The sequence below is a fragment of the Dromiciops gliroides genome, chromosome 5, assembly GCF_019393635.1.
Source record: "Dromiciops gliroides isolate mDroGli1 chromosome 5, mDroGli1.pri, whole genome shotgun sequence".
Lineage (NCBI taxonomy): Eukaryota > Metazoa > Chordata > Mammalia > Microbiotheria > Microbiotheriidae > Dromiciops > Dromiciops gliroides.
This window is the reverse complement of record NC_057865.1, coordinates 212,770,741-212,789,787: the sequence shown is the minus strand read 5'-3', so window position 1 is coordinate 212,789,787 and position 19,047 is coordinate 212,770,741. Positions and strand designations below refer to the sequence as shown.

Genomic DNA, 19,047 nt, shown 5'->3' with positions numbered 1-19,047 from the left:
GACTTCCTCCTGCATTTTGTTATTTCTATATTGAAATGCTGATGATTTTTGTGAATATATTTTGTACCATTCTAATGTACTGTCACAAGTAATTGCCGATTGTTTGAGGTTTTCTAAATAAATCATTGTATTGTCAGCAAAAAGGGGTACCTTATTTTGCCACTGTTTATGCCTTTAATTTATTTCTCTTTTCATTGCTATTGTTAGCATTTCTTAACTAAATCAGTCAACACACATTTATTTGCTATTTTCCAGGCATAGTGCTAAGTATGGGGGGGAGGGACTAAAACATAAATGAAATGGTCCTTATAGAATTATGTCAAATAATAGTGTCCTAACATAATCTTAAGCTTTTATGTACTCTATAGATATGGCTTAATTAATCATTGAATTGGCTTTATTCTGTAGGTCATATTTCTTAAGAGAAAATATTAATAAACCAACATTATAGTTTCTCCCTCAAATTCAATTCTGACAAAAATCAGGCAAAACCCCGATTAACCTCTGACCACAATTATTTTTTATTCTCTAAATTCCTATAGTACTTATGATTTATACTGTATTATTTCTCACTTCATTAAGCGTTGCCTATATGTTTGGCTTCCTTCCCATGTGTCCCTCTAAGTGGATTATTTTATCCACCCTGCAGCCTCTAGCTGCTAAGCAGACACATAAGAGCTATAGATCCATAGTTGAGGTGTTTCGGTATGATTAGCCTTGCAGCTGACTGTACTCTAACTGACTACAGTTCGTGTAATTGGAATTTTTGCCCCATCTATTGTGATATAGGCCACATGTGTTCTAATTCAAGTAACTTAATATTTACCTTTTCCCCTCCTTTTCTAAAGTTGTCTTGGCATTCTGTTTCATGTCTGAATTTCACCAGGACTAAATTCTGCCTTGCTCTCATCTGGCTTCCCAGAGAATAGAGTCCTCTCTCCAAACCATAACTTCATGTTCTCTGCTATCAACTCTCCTTGTTTGTCACTACCTGGAAACTATACTCTAGTCACCTGCCAGGACAAAACTTGCTTCCTATGACTAAAACTTCTTACACTAAATTCTTAATAAATGCTTATTGTTTTTTGACCACCTGCTTGCCTATGTAGATTGAAACCTATTGTTTAATGCCTTGCTTCTCTGATGTTTGATCTCCCTATTCAGGTTTTGACCCACTGTAGATTTTAGGATACTTTTCAGTTCTCCTTTCTTGTCCTAAAAAATCTAGTTATATTAATGTTCTGGCCTGACCTATTCCACCACCTACAGAGCCTCAGTATGACAATTATTTCATATCACATCTCAAATATATGTGCATGTATGCACACACATTCACATATATGCATGCACCCTTTTAAAAAATGATTTCATTGGTTTAATGAGTTCCTCTTGAGGAAATTTCTTCAACTAATGCAACTTCTCTGCAACTTGTATTCATAGATCTTGCTGGCAATGACAGTGACTTGTCTAAGGTCATATAGTATATGTCAGATTTTCTTGACTTAACCTTGTTTTTCTTGACTCCAAGGTCTGCTTTCTATCCACTATGCCATTTTCTCTGTGTCTCACTCTAACACACACACACACACACACACACACACATATATATATGGGTGTTTGTATTTATGTAAATATGTCTACATATGCATATATCTTTACTCAATAATTAGGGCCTGGAGTCTTATCTTCCTGGAGTCTTACCTTCCTGAGTTCATATCTGGCCTCAGACACTGACTAGCTATGTGAACCTCGGGAAGTTATCTAACCCTGTTTGCCTCAGTTTCCTCATCTATAAAATGAACTGGAGAAGGGAATGGCAAACCACTCTACTATCTTTGCCAAAATACCCCAAACAAATGAATAAGATTCAAGAACCTTGAATGTGGGTATAACAAGATATATTTTTTTTCTTTCAAGAGAATTTAGCACAGCATTAAACTTTTTTTTTAAAAAGTAGTTTATAATTGCTTCCTCCATGGGCTGTTCTTTAATTGCTTTTAATTGTTTAACTATAATTCATTGATACTTACTAAGCTATAACTAAGGGGAAAACTATATCTGTTACAGTCAGAATCTTGCATTTTCTCATCAAAATAGTGTAAACATAAGTAGAATGATAGTCAAAGGGAGAAATATGGTCTTACGGAATATTGTACATGTAGTCACTATTTCAGGTATTAGTTATTTTGTTTTTTTAAAAAATAACCCTTTCCCTTGAGGACTTCTCTTGTTGCTGCTGTATCTACCAACTTAAAGACTATTTACTCCTTTCCTTCTTCAATTTTTTGCGTGGAGATTCTCAAGATATTTTATTTTGGTTATGTTGAATGTAATAAAGTTTCTGAATAATCTTTAGCTTTCTCTTACTTCAGACTAAATCTATAGCTAAATCCCTTTACTTTATTTTCTGACTGAATTGTGTTTCCCTACTGCCAATCCTGCCTCTACTTGCAACAGGATCTACTTCAAAAGATGGTGTCTAGGTGGCTCAGTCATGCCATTAATTTGAAATGGTCAATTGGAACAAAATGTAGCCTAAGTAGTTTTAAACTATGCTAACACACAATCTTATTAAAGTTAAGACAATTTTCAAATGTAGTTTAAAAAATGATATCATGTTCCTTTTCTTAAAAATTCTAAAGGACATACTTCACCTGAGTCACAGCATAACTAGATTATAGTTTATTAGACTTTCTTTACAAATTTGAAATACTGCTATTTTTACATGCACAGAAGAAAATCAGTTTGAACAATTGTACTTAGGCATTCAGTAAAATGAACCACAAATAGCAACACTTGATTGTGTCAGTTATCCACATAATTGATATGTATATCTAAAGTGCATTATGTTACAAAAAATAAAGTCAGCAGCACCAAGATACATTTACAAAATAAATACATCTTTCAACAAAATAAATTATGGTAAAATGTGATAATAATGGGCTTAGCCTGGGGGAAGAAAGGAGAATTCACAATGACCAATGTGCCATTTCATTGAGCAATGGGGGAGGGGAACTGTTTTATTCCAATACATTTACAGTATTTACAGATAATAAATATTTCTAATACTTTCCATATGTTCACTATTACAGAATACTGCAATATGTTTTCTGAAGTCCTCAAATGAAAATTTCAATGCCTCCTGCAAAGAAAAGGAAGGAAAAGAAGGGAGAAATCGATTAATTCTCTTTACTTATGAAATGATAGAACATGAAAAGTATAAGATTAAAGAGCATAATATAACAAGGCAAAAAAGACATTTTAATCTCTTAAATATTTCCTTCAAAGGAACTAAGGAACAGCACCAAGTGGAGTAGAATCCAAATATCCCTTTAGAATCTCTTTTGAACACATGGTTTGGAGACAGACAAAGGAGTAGAAAAGTTTGTAGCATACTACTTTAAAACAGCTGAGCCTCTGGAAACTAAAACTACAGTCTATAGAAAAAATTATCAGAAGGAAAAGTTTGCTGTATTTCTTCTAAGGCTGTCAGAAAAAGGATGCCCTCTGAAGACTTGCAGAGAGCTTCTAGGTGATAAGAATGTGGGAAGAGAGAGAGAAAAAAATGAGAGAACTTGGAAATGATGTAGAAGTGGAAAACACATCATCTAAACCTCCTGATTTTAGACAACATTTCAGGCAGGTTTTTTTCCTCTGTGACTCCTGCCATTGAGCAGCCCAAACATTGACTGTTTTTGTTCACTTTTCCTTCTGATGCTGTCTCATTTGGCCTACCCTTTTGTCAATGAAAATGGATTGCTCAGGCTGGAGTGAAAGCGTTTGATATTCATGGATACACTGAATTCAGTTTTATATTGTGTCACATATGTGAATCATACTTAAAATCATTTATGATTTGGGGAACAAACAAAGGATTCATATTTTTAGCTGTACTTAAAAGCACTAATGAACAAATCCAATAATGGATTGTAGTTTTAGAAATGAAAACCACAAATGATTGCAACTTTAAAGCCCCAAAAGACTGAGATTGAAGTATCTCTCCGCCTGTTTCTCCAAGGTCATGAATATTAATTTAGGAATGAAGAAAAAATCCATTGAAATTTAGGGGATAAAGTGAACTGACTTTTTTTTTTAAGTAGGTAAAAAGTAGCCGCATGCTACTTCCTTGTGTGTCTTTTATTATTTGTATTAAGTTAACACTTGGTATTGAGAACCTTTAATCACTCTGGTCTGGTCAATAGTATTTTAGGAGTATATAGCAAAGCTTTCCCCTGTCTTCCTGTCTCCCCCTTCCCTCTTGGCCTACTTCATTTCAGTTACTGTGTTGGTTGCTAGGGAAACAATATAGAATGGAATTTGATTGGCTGTGTCATTGGATTGGCTGCCAGGATTGTGGGCAAAGTTTCACATGGCAGACATGTGGGTGTGAGACACACAAAAAGAGCAAATTCTTGACAATTTAGGGATTTTATTTGTTGTATGAGGCAAAAGGCATACTGGGCATTTATAGAAGTTTTACTGCAAATCCTAACTTGGTCACTTACTACCTCTGAGATCTTGGGCAAACCACTTCTCTGGGCTTCAGTTTGTTCCTCTATAATAAGAGGAGATTGGAATGGATAAATGCGAAGGTCCCCTTTAGCTCTAAGTCAATGATACCATGACCCTTTGAATATGACCTAAGGACTAGCATTCTCAACTATACTGGCATTGTTCCAAAATGCAGAGAAGACAAACTACAGATTACAATTTTGACCAAAAAGTGGTACAAACATATGTTATGAGTAAAGGCAGGAAGGTGACTGAAAGAGTAAATTGCACAGAATCCCCATATCTCAGAGTTGGAAGGGATTTTACTCTGTCCAGTCCAACCTCTGCCTGAACAAGAATTCTATCTATAACATTTCTCACAAGTTGCCATCAGCCTTTGCTTGAAGATCTCTAATGAATGGGAACCAATTGTGTTCAAGACCACGTCACTTCGAAAAGTCTTCAATGTTAGGTGAAATGTTTGATGAAATGTGTCGAGAACATTATCAGTAAGTAAAGAATAAAGACCATGTTGAATATTCCTTCCATATCAAAATGAAAGGACCATAGCAAACTTTAAAAAACTTCTTATAATGCTCAGCTAATTTGCTCATTGTCTTCTCTTGTGACTTCACCTGTAGTATATGCACACAACTAAATATGGGAACATCTAAGTAAACAATCCATATGTACAGTGAGCAGGTGCATTTTATTACAAATATGTATATACAAACACACTATAGCTCTGAGCTCTCTTATTTATTTAGGAACCCTGCTATGTTATTTGTCTTTATGAATAAATATTTACTAAGACAAAAGATATCTGATTTAAAGTTATAATTAAAATGTTTTTCTGAATTCTGACATCTTAGCCAGATGTCAGATCAAAAACATGATCATAATGTAATTCTTAGAAGGTAAAGCAATACATTTCTTACTATGCATGCCATATGAAAAGAAACAAAAGATTAGCTTGATAGTTTTTAAAGGACCAAAACTCTATAGATGTTATAAAATGTTTCAAGCTTATGGCTTTACCAGTTTCTATTTTTTTCCATTGTCAGACAATTTTGTTAATAACGTCTTCCCCTCCCACCCACAGAAAAAGGACGGGGCATTAAGAAATGGTTAAATGCCTCCTCCCCCTGATGGTCTTCTGTATGGTTTTCTAAAATACTTGTATCTGAAAAAACTTTTATTTGGCTTATCTCAATGCTGAAAAAGAACATAAAATACACTTACATTTCTTAAATATAAACTGAAGAGATATATCAGCCAAACAAATTTCATATGGCTTATTATTCCACATGCTTAAAAATTTGTATGGCCCCATCCATTTTTAACAATGCCATCTCTTCCCCCTCCTACCCAATCCACTTTCTTCTACAGTTTGCCATACTACATTAAGAGAATATAAATTTCTGGCTATAGCACACAAGAAAACAGTCCCACGAGACCTCTAACAATAAGAGAATAGAGAGAAGAAACAGATATTTCTTTTTAGCCTATTAGGCATTGGATTGACTGCCAATCTTGTGGGCAAAGTTTCACATGGCAGACATGTGTGGGTGTGAGACCTAATTGCATTAGGCCAATGTCTAATTTTCACTTGATCTACTCTGGTTTCTTTTGGGCCCTTGGTACAAGAACTGGTGCTTATTTTCATAGTTTCTCTAGACACTCAAGGGCACTGAAAACTTAAACTGTCAGCCAATAAAATCCATAATAAAGTATTTATGTTGCCTTTTTCAGATCTCTAGCATATGTAGAAGTAATAAAATAGCAATGGAACCTAATAATAAAATTTACTGGTTTTCATTACTCACTTTCATGCATATGTACATGTAGGAATATATCTAAAACATGCTGAAGATATTTACTAATTATCAGCAAATGAGCTAAGATATATAGGCCTTGTAACTTACAGATGCATTCAGTATTTGTGCTAGGTCATTCATTGAACCCAAGCAGTCTTCAGTGATGACATCGCTTACTCTTTAAGCTATCCTAATGACATAAAATAACTTGACATTTGTTATAATATACAAACTAAATTTTAGTCAGTTAACTCAGGAAGTGATGCTGAGTATCAGGTTCAGAATTGCCTAAAAACAAATCATTCTGTACTGCTATCTGCCAGAGAACTTGAAAAAGATTGGTGGGATGGAGGGGGAGTATTGAATGGTAAGAAATCATTGGTTGCATCTGATGTGTTCTCGTGTTGTTTTCATCTGTCTTTCAAACCCCATAGGTTTTCTGTACTGAAAAGTAAAAAAAAAATCCTATCAGTGGAAAAGTATGTATAGAAAGTCATTGTTGTCTAATGGATAGAACACAGGGACTTGGGCATAAAGTCCTAGTCCAAATTCCAATTGTGATCTTGGGCAGGTCACTGAAGTATTCTGTGACTTAGCTTTTCCCTTTGTAGAATGGGGTTAATATTTGGCACCTTTCTGACTTACAAAAATATTTTCATAAGTAGATATGAAAAGTGCTCTTAGCATTTAGCATAAAATTTGCCATGAAAGGCCACAGTAATACTATCATCCTCACTAACGTTCCCTCTCCTCTAATAATGCTCTTTCGATGGAGCATTGGAAGCTCACGTTGTCATGATATGTGGGGAAATATACATTCTCCCAAAGCCAGGACACCACATTTTTTTCAGTAGTCACATTCGCAGAGTATAAGCTCCTCAAAGGCAGAGATTATTTAGTTTTTGTCCTGAACCCCTAGTACCTAACATAGTGACTGGAACAATAAAGGATTGAATTGGATTTCAGATCAAAAAGATAAAACAATTAAAATGTTGAAGACTTGGAAATATTTATAGCTTACCTGTAAATTGTTTTACATATACAATTGAACATATGTAATATATATACACTATAATATATATTGTATATATACAATATTATACATACACAATATAATATGTATTGTTCTGTTGGGAAAGCAGAAACTCCCTTTGTTTTTCCTTAAGATGAAAAGAGCACAGCCTACAGAATTTGAACCCTGACTTGATTTGTTTCATATAAAAGTCACAGCCACTAACTTCTGAAACTCAATTAACATTCAAGCTTAGGTTTTACCAGCCCAGACTGTGGAGAGGCAACATGGTATAATGGCTAGAGAGTTGCCCATAAGGACCTGGATTCAAGGCCTATCCTTTATCTATATTGGCTCTGTGGCCCTAGATAAGTCACTTAACCTCTAAGTGTTCCTTCTCTAAGCCTGTAAGTTTTAGAGAAGGTACCAATATATATATATATTAATAGGAGTTTCCTTACCTGGAAGTTCCCTATATTAGTGAAATCACAAGTTTAATCCCTATTCTAAATTGGGGAAAGAGGTTGGAAATCTCAATTACTTTAGCAGGGTTCTGACCAAATGTCATAAGAGATCCTAAAAAGTACTCTTGTAGGTCAGACTATTTTCTTCTCCCTGGTTCTTTTCATCTTTTTTGGGGGGGGGGGCGGGGCAATGAGGGTTAAGTGACTTGCTCAGGGTCACACATCTAGTAAATGTCAAATGTCTGAGGCCAGATTTGAACTCAGGTCCTTCTGAATCCAGGGCTGGTGCTTTATACACTGTGCCACCTAGCTGCCCCCATTCTTTTCATCTTTGTTGTGTTTTATATATCATACCAACAGGGAGCAAGTTCAAGATCAATTTGAACTGGAAGGAGAATGTCTATAGTAACTGAGAGTAATGAAGGCTAGGCAATAGGCCTAGAAAAGTTTAATTACCATAAGTTGAGATCCAGCGTAGTCCCAGAGATGTCTGATAGGTGAACCCCTTCACCCCCACTCCCAGCTACTCCCGAGTTTAACCAGGCTGATCGAGTTCGCCGTTTTTTCTTTTCCTGTTCCTTGCGCTTCCCAGGCTTGCCTTTCTTTTTCTTGTTAGATGTCCTCAGTGGCTGCTCTTTATAGGTCTGTGCCTTGTTGGTCTCCTGAGTTAGGTACCTCCCCTCATCTTCACTTCCAAACCGGACAGGATAGTTCTTTGTGTTGGTAGCAGGTTTGGGGTTAGGAGAAACCTCTAAGGTAGCTCGGATTTCAGCTGTGTTAATGCCTTCAATCAAATTTTGAAGAAAGATTCTTCGTCGTAAATCTTGAATAACCTTCCCTTTGTCGTGGAGGAACTGGTGCTCCGATACAGCTCTTTTGCTAACAACAAACAAACAAACAAAGTTGGGGAGAGGAAGTGGGAAAAACTGTTAGTTACTACTGGATGCCTTGATTCTATTCATTCTCCACTTTGTATGTTATACAGAGGACCGCAGTAGTAAGACCATATAGAATTGCTATTTCTAAAGAAGAGGGGTGTAGAATCAGAATAGAAATTATGTTCAACTAACTCAACATGAACCATCAGGTTTCTATCCTTTTAAGGGTTCTATAGGAAGAAACCACAATAGTATGAGTTCCTGGAATTAAGTCAATAAACCTGAGATGAGAAATGCAGAAGTAGCTTCTGGTCCTTGTAACACACATCACTGCACCTCCCCAACCCCAGAGAGATCATAGGATCCCAAACTTAGAAAGGGCCTTGTCCCCTTCACTCCTTCTGGAGTTCAGTTAACCTGCCTTCTTGTTATTATTGACACTGATAGTCCATCTCTTGTCTCTGTGGATGGAATGCTTTGCTTCTGTACTGCTACCTCAAAGAATTGCTAGTATCTTTCAAAGTTCTTTGAGGCATTTCCTAATACCCTCCTTTATGTGCTGTATATATTTTGTTATATACTATATATGTCCTCTGTGTGTGTGGGTGGGTGGGGGGGACTGTAAGTTTCTTAAAGTCAGGGATTAAACTTTCATTTTTGTCTGAATTCCCAGAATGCCTAGCACATAGTAGACACTTAATAAATGCTGATTGATTGGATACCAAATGAATGATACCAGTTTATCCTACTCCCATTCAAAACATGAATCTCATCTTCATTATCACTGACAAGCAGTTTTTCAGTAAACTTGAAAACCTCCAGTAAGGAAAAATCCATTATTTCCCAAGGCAGTTCTTATGAGGGTCAGCCTGTGCAAAGGGATGGAGGTAGGAAATGGAGTGTTCCCTTTTCAAATAGCTTTAGTTGTTAAGGTTTTTCTTTATGCCAAAGTGAAATCTGCCTCTGTAGCTTCCGCACACTACTTCTAATTCTTCCATTAAATTTAAGGCCATAAAGAACAGATTTAATTCGTCTCCCACATGACAATATTTCAAATGTTCAAAGAAAGGCTAAGCAGTAAGTTAGTTAACTAGCAGTCTTCATTGTATGTAGTTTAGATGAAATTCTGCTATTTTAAAAATATGCTTCAAATAAATGTGAGTGCTCCCCTAAACGTGAGGAATCCAACTTTCCACTGTCTTTGCTTGCCTTGGAATATTTCTCTGCAGGCAATAAATTCCTTGCTGTATTCACTGATGGTGTTGTTTTTTTCTTTTTAACACAGTTCATCAAATACTAATATGTATAACATCACTTTGATGCAAATACTGAAAAAGAAATAAAGGTGGAGGGAGCTGAGAATTTTCTATAGGGGATGTTTAGAGGGGATGTTTGTTTTGTTTTGTTAAACTTTACCTGTAATGATATATCGGTGTGACCTGATAGATTTCTGGTCACAAGGGCACATTGTATCTTTACTAGGACTTTCCTATTTCCCTTCTTTCCTGCTTATCTCATTCCCTAGAGTCCTTTTAAAGGATCTCTAGTCTCTTACACAAATTTGTTCATCTCTTCTTTTTTCTTACCCCACTCCTTTCTTCTATGTGTGTTATTAAAATTATTCTGTGGTTATTTAGCTGAACCTTTAGTTTAATCACCCAGATTTCCAATTATAAACCTTTCAGAGAAACCTTCCTCCATTCCCATCTTTTCCTAAACCCTCCAGCCTCCATTTGCAGGTTGGAGAACTAGATTGGTTGCCTTCAAAAGGAATAAGAATAAATAAGATTCTGAGGGGTAAAGGTAAATAATATCCACTGAACCATAAGAAAAGATTCTAGAACATTAGAATGATTGACAAACACAGGCTAATCTCAAACATATCTGAGGAAAACTGGAAGGGCTATTCCCTAAATATCCTGATAGCTATTTGAGGTAGTATTCTAGCCATACTCACTATAACTTCCAATATAATACTTTCCCTTCACAGGAATGAAGATAACTTCCTTTTTCCTCACCTTTTTTCTCCTTACAAAGTTAAAGCATATTTTAGTTTGCTTCCCGGGAGGAGGAAGCAAGAGTAACAGTAAAGACTAGTGGGAGCCATTGCAAGTGAGGTGAGCAATCTAGACCTCTGGAATCTGGCATATAGCTATTATCACATGACCTAGAGCTAACATTATTATTATTATTGCCATCTCTTCATCACAAAATAAATAACTATGGTTTCCTAGAGTTTTTCTCTGGAAAAGGGGAGCTTATCTAGCAACTTTCTAAGTGAAAGTACACAATGAGATTTTAGATTTTTGGTAATTATTGTGGATGTTATACTTAACATTCAAACTACCCTTGTGTATTTTAAAGTGCTGACTGACTTGAAGACATTACTTAATGGAAAGGAATTTAAAAGGAGCCTGATTTAAATGAACCATGCAGTAGTCTCTTTTCCTTTTTGAAGGTGCCACATGTTACTAGATTAAAATTCACTTAGTACATGGGAACTTTTAATATCCTGGAAACTTTTAATAATCTACATACTTGAAATTTAGCTATACTATGACGGCATCTTCTAAGTGTGACACTTTGGTGACAGCTTTCAAAAATAGGTCTAATATAATTGCATATCTCATACTTATTGCAATTTAGAAAGCATCCTTTGGCAAAAATACCAAACACACATATGCAAAAGTATCTCAGCCAGTAATCCATTCATAGTATATTCTGGATTATTTCACTCCCTTATTGCTCCAACAGATACTTATTCCATCTCTCCTATTCTTCAAATTTATAATACAGACCAATCCATTCTGTTAGCTACAAACTAACTTTTAAAAGCAGTTGGTTTCTTCTAATCAAGTCAGTTTTGCTCATGCCCATTCTCATTGTTATTTAGTGCTTCTGTCATATGTGAGTCACATAGCTTTCCTAACTTAAGCTCTGGACTTTCCCAAGACACTTCTCATGGGAAATGTAGTTACCACTCTACCCTTCTACTTTATAAAAAGCATACAGATTTGTATGACTTTGCTCATCTTAAAATCATACATCTCTTGTTAGAAGCAAAGCTTTCTTCTTGTCTTTGACAAAAATATGAGTAGCTAATTGTGATTATCACAGAAAATTCTGTCAGGTAGTTCACCTAGTGTTTCAATTGCTTTAGCCTTGAAAATGCAGATAAAAATGAAATGATCATCAGAAAATTGCATTAGATTCTGCACCAGGCATATGAATTAAGTTCTAATCCTCTTTTATAGTGAGTATATAACCTGCCAGTTAAAAGATGTGTACCTATATATTGTTAAGGAAAAAGAGGGAAGAATAGAGGAGTTTTTCTCTTAAATAGCTGCATGATATTTGAGAGACACATCTGTTTCCCAATTACACTCTGGTGTTGTATACTTCCATAAAAGATTGCATAGTGTTATGTTACACATTACATTTATTATTCAGGCTCTAACAAATCTTTGCCATAATATGCTTAATTGTTTTCCTTACACATTAAAAAAAAGTTACAAAGATATAGAAAAGAATTCTTAACAAAGGTAACTACATATTTTATCTGGGTTTTTTACTTCAGAGGAAAACATCTTTATGGGTAAATTTCCATGGAAATAGATTAAACTTCTAAAGAACTGTCAAGAAGTACAGAGAGTAAACATTGTGATAGAAATTTCTTCTTAAGCACAGATTGAAGCAGGCCACTGGAGCAGAAGCTTGGCTCTTAAGGAGACATGGAGAAGAAAAGTTCTGTGGTCCATGGAAGAGACAGGGTTAGGGTGTTAGAATTAGGATGACTCACTGGAAGTCCCTTCCAACTCAAATGACTCAGTCAAAAGTAATGCTTTTTATTAAGTGGAATAGACTAAGTCTGACTCCAAAGCAAATGCAGCCAATGATGTTTTAAGTTTATGAATATACTGGAGAGAGTCCTTCTACAGTTTGAATGCAAAAGGTACTCATCTACTTGTCCAAAGTATTTTAACTTGGAATAATCTGCTGCCTGATTCTTGGTCTTTGTCTCATTCACCCTCTTGCCTCATTAAATATTTGTTATTTAGTCAGGACCTGTAATTTCAACAGTGTGGGGGAACTCCTAGTAGAGAAATTTCAAATAACATTGCAGTTGGGTAACTTTTCTACAGTTAGTCTTGAAGAGTCACCTAAGAGTACTAAGAGGTTAAACTACTTGACTATGATTACATAGTATAAGTCAGAGGCAGAATTTGAATCCACATGTTCCTTATATTAATATTGGCCCTCTATCCATTAATGGGTTCTCTCTCTCTGTGTCTCTTTCTCTGTCTCTCTCTTTCTCTCTCACACACACACACAGAGTAAATATATTTTATATCAAATCCCCAAACTCCAGAACTTGCAACATTTTTAATCTTTTCCCTTTTCACCTGGTTTAGGAAGTTTTGCTAAGTTCTGTTTTATTATAGAACTGCCCACTATATTTTAAAAGCAATACTTCTTATGTCTTAACACCCTAAAGCACTGAGGGATTTCTAAGGGGTACTGAAATATTTATGTAGTTGAGGTTAAGCAGTTTTCCTAGAATTTGGTTTGAAGAGTGATTGGGGAATAATATGGCTTGATTATATGTTAATAAAAGTTCTTTCAAGAAATTGACTTATTGCGTATTTTTAATAGACTCATGTTTTGTCTAACATGCAGTTGACTGTTATTTAGTGACACTGCAGATCTAATGACTTGTTTTTAACTCCATCTGGCAGTAGTAATTTGGTGTAATATTTTTGTCTACTGATGATTTAAGCTTCCATGAAAAAGCCTGGCTGTAATGTAATGTGATGATTAATCATTGACTATAGCAATGTTTTGTGGTAGTTTTATAACTGTCTACAGAGTGTGAGTATTTAAGTATGAGATTGTGTTTCACCCACAAACAAAACTGTAACAGTGTTACTGGCTGCTAACTGATTTCTGATGTGTTTTGCATATTATGGCCAAAAAAGAGTTAAGATAGCATTTTTAAAAACAACAGCCCTATTTTGTGCAGTAATTGTGGAGAGGGAGAAGCAATCATGATTCACAAGTGGTTCCTCAAAACAGAAAACAGATATTTCTTATAAAACTTTAAAGAAACAAAATTGGCTCCATTCCAATCCAGTGTTTCTTGGCCAAGTAAACATAGTATTAATTGTGTGTCACATTTTCATATTTACATACACCTAAACATAGATTCTCTTTATGCCTGAACTGAACAAAAGTTTCAAACTCAAGAGAAAAATCTGAAGACAATTTGCAAAAATGCACCAGTAAAACTGTTAATTCGAAGAAAACAATGTAGCTTTATCTTTAGTACAATGTTCTACATGATTTGCCTTAGGAGATTCGTAATAGATTTTCATTTTAGTGCCAAGGTTCAGACATGTCTTAAGTAATTTCATTTAGGAATTTTCTGTTCTAGTAATAATCATAATAATTAATAATAACAAAAACAAGGGAATATATGAAACAGTTGCTTTTGTGTGTTCTCTGGAGAATTGACAAGGAAACCCTACTGAACAGTGGTTGTAAATATTGGATATAACCACCCTTAATATTTGTAGGTTTCCTCCCTCAATTCCTTCTCCACACTCTCATTTTCTTTGCAGTTTCAAATAAAATTGTCATAGTACTTTGGGTATTCTTTCGACTGGGATGTTCAGTGTACAGTTAAAATGACTGTACAAAGAACATGAAGCACACATTCACATTCAATATTTTCCCTTAGTGATCAGGCTAAATATTGATCTGGGCCCTTCTTCTAACTTTTCAGTAACATGCTTTTATTGAAGTGATGTTATTTCTCTAGTGTGGGTGGATGGCTGATTATTTTGGATCCAAAGTTCATCCTTAGAAGATCTCTAAAGGAGAGGGCCATCCAAGTCCTCCAGTGGAGAGCATCAAATATATGATTCCACTTTAAAAATATCTCAAAGTGGCAATAATCCAAAGAAAATGTTTTCTATATTTAATGTTCATTATGGATCTAATCACCATTACCTTTTTGGAGTTTCTTAGTCCTTGAATATTGCCAGTGAGTAGTTTTAACTATTTTTAATAAAATTTTGTCTTTATTATTTTGCATGGTTATGCCATTCATAATTGAAATATGCATTTTTGTGATTCCTAAACACATGCATATATGTAGATATAAGAAAGCATATATTTACTTTCCCCACACCTCCTATGCTTCTTCTAGTTTACGTAATTCTCTTACAGTTTTCAGATATTAGAATAAGACCCTTAGTATCCACTAAGGGAAAGAATTAGTGCCTAGGGGAGATGGTTAAAAAAACAACTACCTTTCATAGAAATCCCATTTAAAAAATCTTGAGGCTCAACCTGTTATTAAGTCCATTTCATAGACCTGGCCTCAACTAGCAGGCTTCAGCAGGTAGCCTGAAATTCATCCTGTTCAAAACTGAAGTGGGTAGCAACATTCACACATCAGTGGAAAGTTGGGAGAATTCCTGGAGCCCTACTACTGCCAGCTCCAAGGCGGCCACAAACTTTCCCTTCTCATCCCCCTCCGTATTTGTCCAGGAATCACACAAGAAGAGAAAAGAGGACTTACAGTCGGCGGCTGAGCCCCTCCACTGATCTCCCACAAGAGGGAACAGAGTAACTCAGCAGAAACACCGCAAAGCTCCATTGCTGAAACAACCTCCTGAACATTGTATCTTCTTGGTCCCGGAACCTGCAACGAAATGAAAAAAAGAAAGAAAGAAAGAAAGAAAGGGAAAAAAAGAAAGAAAGAAGAGAAAAGAAAAAAAATGGGTCCAAAGTGCCACTCTGTACTTCCCCCACTTCACTGTCTTTTTAAAAAAAGAAAAAGCCTCTTTTACATTAAAGGCATCTCCAAAGTTGTAAAAGAAAAGTTTGTTCTCTAGAGCCTCTCAGCACTCACTTCTTCAGAAATCAGCTCCTCCAACTGGGATCGTGCACGCGCGCGCGCACACACACAACACACACATACACACAGAGGCAAATCAGAGACACTTCCTCTGAAATAATAACGACAATGAAATAGTTTATATATGCATCAGGGCAAGGAGTATGTTTACACGTCTCCCATGGCAATGCTTAATTAATCTGGCAAACAGCTCTCTCATGGGTCTCTGAAGCTAGGCAAGCCCCTTTTTTGGGGGAAGAAAAGTTCCCCAGATAAGTCAGCTTCCTTGAACATCTGAAGGACCAGACTTCTCGTTTGAGATTCACATGGGTACACACACACACACACACACACACACACACACACACACACACACACACGTACGTTTAGATACCTCCTTGGATGTAGTGTTCAGATAGAAAGTCGATTCCACACACACTTTTGGTAAAGGCGTATGTCGTCTATATCTAGACAGCCAGATTGCAGAGGGATCTAAAAAGCAGCGGCGGCAGCAGCAGAGGCAGTGGTGGCGGCGGCGGCAGCGGCAGCGGCAGCGGCAGCGGCGATGGGCTCCGCTCTAGAGGCTGGAAAGCATGCTTTGGTTGTGCAGGTTGGAGCAGGGTTAGAAGCTGAGCTGGGGCTGGAATATTCACACGCTCTGGAGGCAAAACCTGCTGGAGAAGTGAGCGACTCGCAAAGAGGTGGCGCCCTAGGAACATGTGCTGGGAGAAAGCAACCCTAGAGCAGAGATGAGGCGAGGGTGGGGGTAGGGGGGGAGGGGGTAGGAAGGAGGAGGCTGTGGATTGGGAGACACAGAGAGACATGGAAAGGAAAAGAAGAGGGAGAAAGAAAGGAGAAGGAGAGCACAGATAGGCAGGCAGACAGACAGACGCACGCACAAAAGCACACGTATCTGCTTCTCCTCCAAAAGTCTCTCGGATTTTAGGAGTCTAAGAGGGTCGAGGGGCTCGGAGGCAAAGGTTATGGGCAGGAGGTAAAGAGGAAGGATGAAGGAAGGGGTAACTGTCTCGGTTCCCCCCACCTTAGGCTGGGGGTGGGCTGCATGAGGGTATCATTCTGAGCTCTTCTGGGAAACTTGGTTCCCTGGAGGTAGGAGGTAGTTTGAATATAGCCACCTTTGAGTCTGGCGCTAAGGCGGCACCAGGTCTGTTTCCCCTTTCCCTCCCAGACCCAGCAGAGCCCTGTGCTCTGTACCACGGGAGATGCTTCTGATAGCGCATTCCGGAAGAGAGGAACAGGGATGGGTTAGAGGGGGATGGAGCCTCTGAGGAACCAGCAACCTCAGAATTCAGAAAAGCCTTACTATCTTCTTTAGGTTCTAGCTCTTCAGAAGCTAGCTAGGGGGACCCCACCCCCAATGAATTTGCCAGGAAGTGTACAGGGCTAAGGGTGCTAGGGGAGGGTGGAGACGCCTCCATTTATACAAGAACAAACGGTTTCAGCCTTCAGGCTGAGAGAGAATTTCTAGCTGTTTCTGTTGGGAGAACAGCTGGGGACATCTGGAGCTGGTCCAAGAAACTTCGTGCAAACTTTCTTTCGCCGCTGAAGGGGTGACACTCTTGGTAGTGTGCACACAGTTCACCACCAAGCCCCAACAACAATAATGTCCCCCATTCTCTTTCCAGTTACCCTAAGTACCCTTTCTCTGCCTCTCACCCTCTCCCAGCACGGAAAACCCTATTTAAAAAAAAAAGTATCCTGGAATAACTGCGTCAAAAGATCTCAGTTCAACAACCTCTCTATTAAGTTATCCTCTCGGTAAAATCAGAAGAAAGCAGAAGAGTCCCTAACTGCCCCCGCCGCCCCGCTCCCCCCCCCCCATCATCTTCGGATCGAGTTAACTATGGAACAACAGCAGCTTTATGTATTTAATCGCCAGTAAATTATGAACATCCTGGACCTATCTAGCTTTTGAGATGAATATAATTCATTGGAATCATTCAAGGATGTCTATAATCTTTTAAAGGATCAATAGTAGTTTCATTATTCTCTGAAAACCCGGAATGATGGATGCTGACGTTTGAAATGATTATGAGATGTTTGACCTTTACTGGAGGTGCCAGGAGCAGCCACTGTTCACCATTCACATCCACACCCCACCTAGAAAAGTTTTTTTCTGCACAAGTTTGTTTGGACCAGATGAACATCATTTTTCGTATTTTCCCTTCTCCTTCACTTGAACTCCTTTATTATTTAAAATATTCATTTTTCTTCTGCAAAACCACCCTCTGGGGATCTCCACAACTTTCATGAAAGATTAAAGCAATTCTAATAGCAGAACTTGTTTCCATGGCAGGCAGAGGAAGAGGCAAGATTCAGCTTCCAGAGTGGTATCTATCATTTGATCAAACTACTGACACCTGACAATTTTTTCCAAACAGATTGGCGAGCTTTAACATAATCCTTAGAATCTATGAAAAGCAAATTACAAACAAACCACTTTATACTTGGGAATTGTTTCAAATTAACATTATTATATTTACTTCTACAACAATAAACCAAATCACTTAGCCAAATTTCAAACTACATAGGCGAAATAAATAAACAAAACCCTGGAGAAGGAAGACTGAAATTGAAATTAGATAGGAAACATGAAATCATTTATGTTGTAAACAAGTTCATTATACAGAAACACTTAGTATTCCTTAATTTACAGGTATCATCAATAAACTTCTTTGATCCATGCTGATTTTTCAACTAATTAAAAAATCAACCTCCTTCCCTTCTCACTCCCTTTCCTTTACCCATACTCCTCACTGGTGTTAATGGCAAAACATCTATCAAATATTTTTAGAATTTCCTCTCTTCCACAAAAAGAAAAAAATATACCCAGGAAAAACAAATAGTCTTTATATACTTGGAATACTGAAGTTTCCTTATAATTTATTACTTCACCTTTTCCTTGATTTACAGTCTTCTCTGCCTTTCTGGTCAAATAAGGGAGATTCAGCAGTCTCTTCCAAAAGTATTTTTTTTCTACTTTAGAAAAATGAAATCAAGTTTCAGATGAATTAGGATAAACAAATCTTACATACTTTTCCTATAAGGAAACTTTCTTGCTCCCACCAAAGTAAGTTTTGGCAAAGTAGGTGCTTTCTCCTAAGCTGCCCTTTTTTATTATCCTGCAGTAGAAGATTCTTCTCTTAATATATAGACTGGGACATTCTGTTTCCCCCTCCCCCTTCTGGAAAGAATACAGTGACATCATAATCCACCTTCCATTTAGCTGAGTAACCATGGGTGATGCTCAGACACATGACTAAACAGAAGCACTAGGTAGGATTCCCCTCCCTCTACTCTTTTTTTTTCTTTAAGTTTGAGAAAGGAATCAGTGCCAATAAAGGTCAGATGTTTGCTTATGACTTGCTATCACATAAGTACAACTTAGCAAAAGAGAAGATTTGGGAGCTTGCCTTTAACCAGAACTATTTCCATGCAAAGATAACTTGGCATTCATTGAATG

General features: G+C 37.0%; 1 protein-coding gene across 8 annotated transcripts; it reads right to left on the bottom strand.

The window, feature by feature from the left end:
* Positions 1 to 2,628: 2,628 nt before the first annotated feature.
* Positions 2,629 to 18,684, bottom strand: PTHLH (parathyroid hormone like hormone). Of its 8 annotated transcripts, none has more exons than XM_043967448.1 (4): positions 16,606 to 16,772; positions 15,246 to 15,368; positions 8,241 to 8,663; positions 2,629 to 3,142 (listed from the first exon to the last, which is right to left on the bottom strand). In XM_043967448.1, exons 1-4 carry the CDS (start codon positions 16,626 to 16,628, stop codon positions 3,133 to 3,135), a joined length of 579 nt encoding a protein of 192 aa, XP_043823383.1. In that variant the 5' UTR covers positions 16,629 to 16,772; the 3' UTR covers positions 2,629 to 3,132. The 8 variants fall into 8 exon arrangements, with proteins under 8 accessions (XP_043823383.1, XP_043823388.1, XP_043823387.1 ...); XM_043967453.1 differs by lacking the exons at positions 2,629 to 3,142; positions 16,606 to 16,772 and adding exons at positions 5,401 to 6,752; positions 18,620 to 18,684; XM_043967452.1 differs by lacking the exons at positions 2,629 to 3,142; positions 16,606 to 16,772 and adding exons at positions 5,401 to 6,752; positions 18,480 to 18,615.
* Between the last annotated feature and the right edge of the window lie 363 nt (positions 18,685 to 19,047).

Excerpts from the sequence above, each read along its gene's own strand:
- PTHLH (XM_043967446.1), bottom strand. The coding sequence starts at position 16,628 with ATGCAGCCCACCCCCAGCCTAAG. Across the intron at positions 8,664-15,245 it reads GAGGGGCTCAGCCGCCGACT|CAAAAGAGCTGTATCGGAGC; the intron begins GTAAGTCCTCTT and ends GTTTGTTGTTAG. Across the intron at positions 6,753-8,240 it reads ACGCTGGATCTCAACTTATG|TACAGAAAACCTATGGGGTT; the intron begins GTAATTAAACTT and ends TTTACTTTTCAG.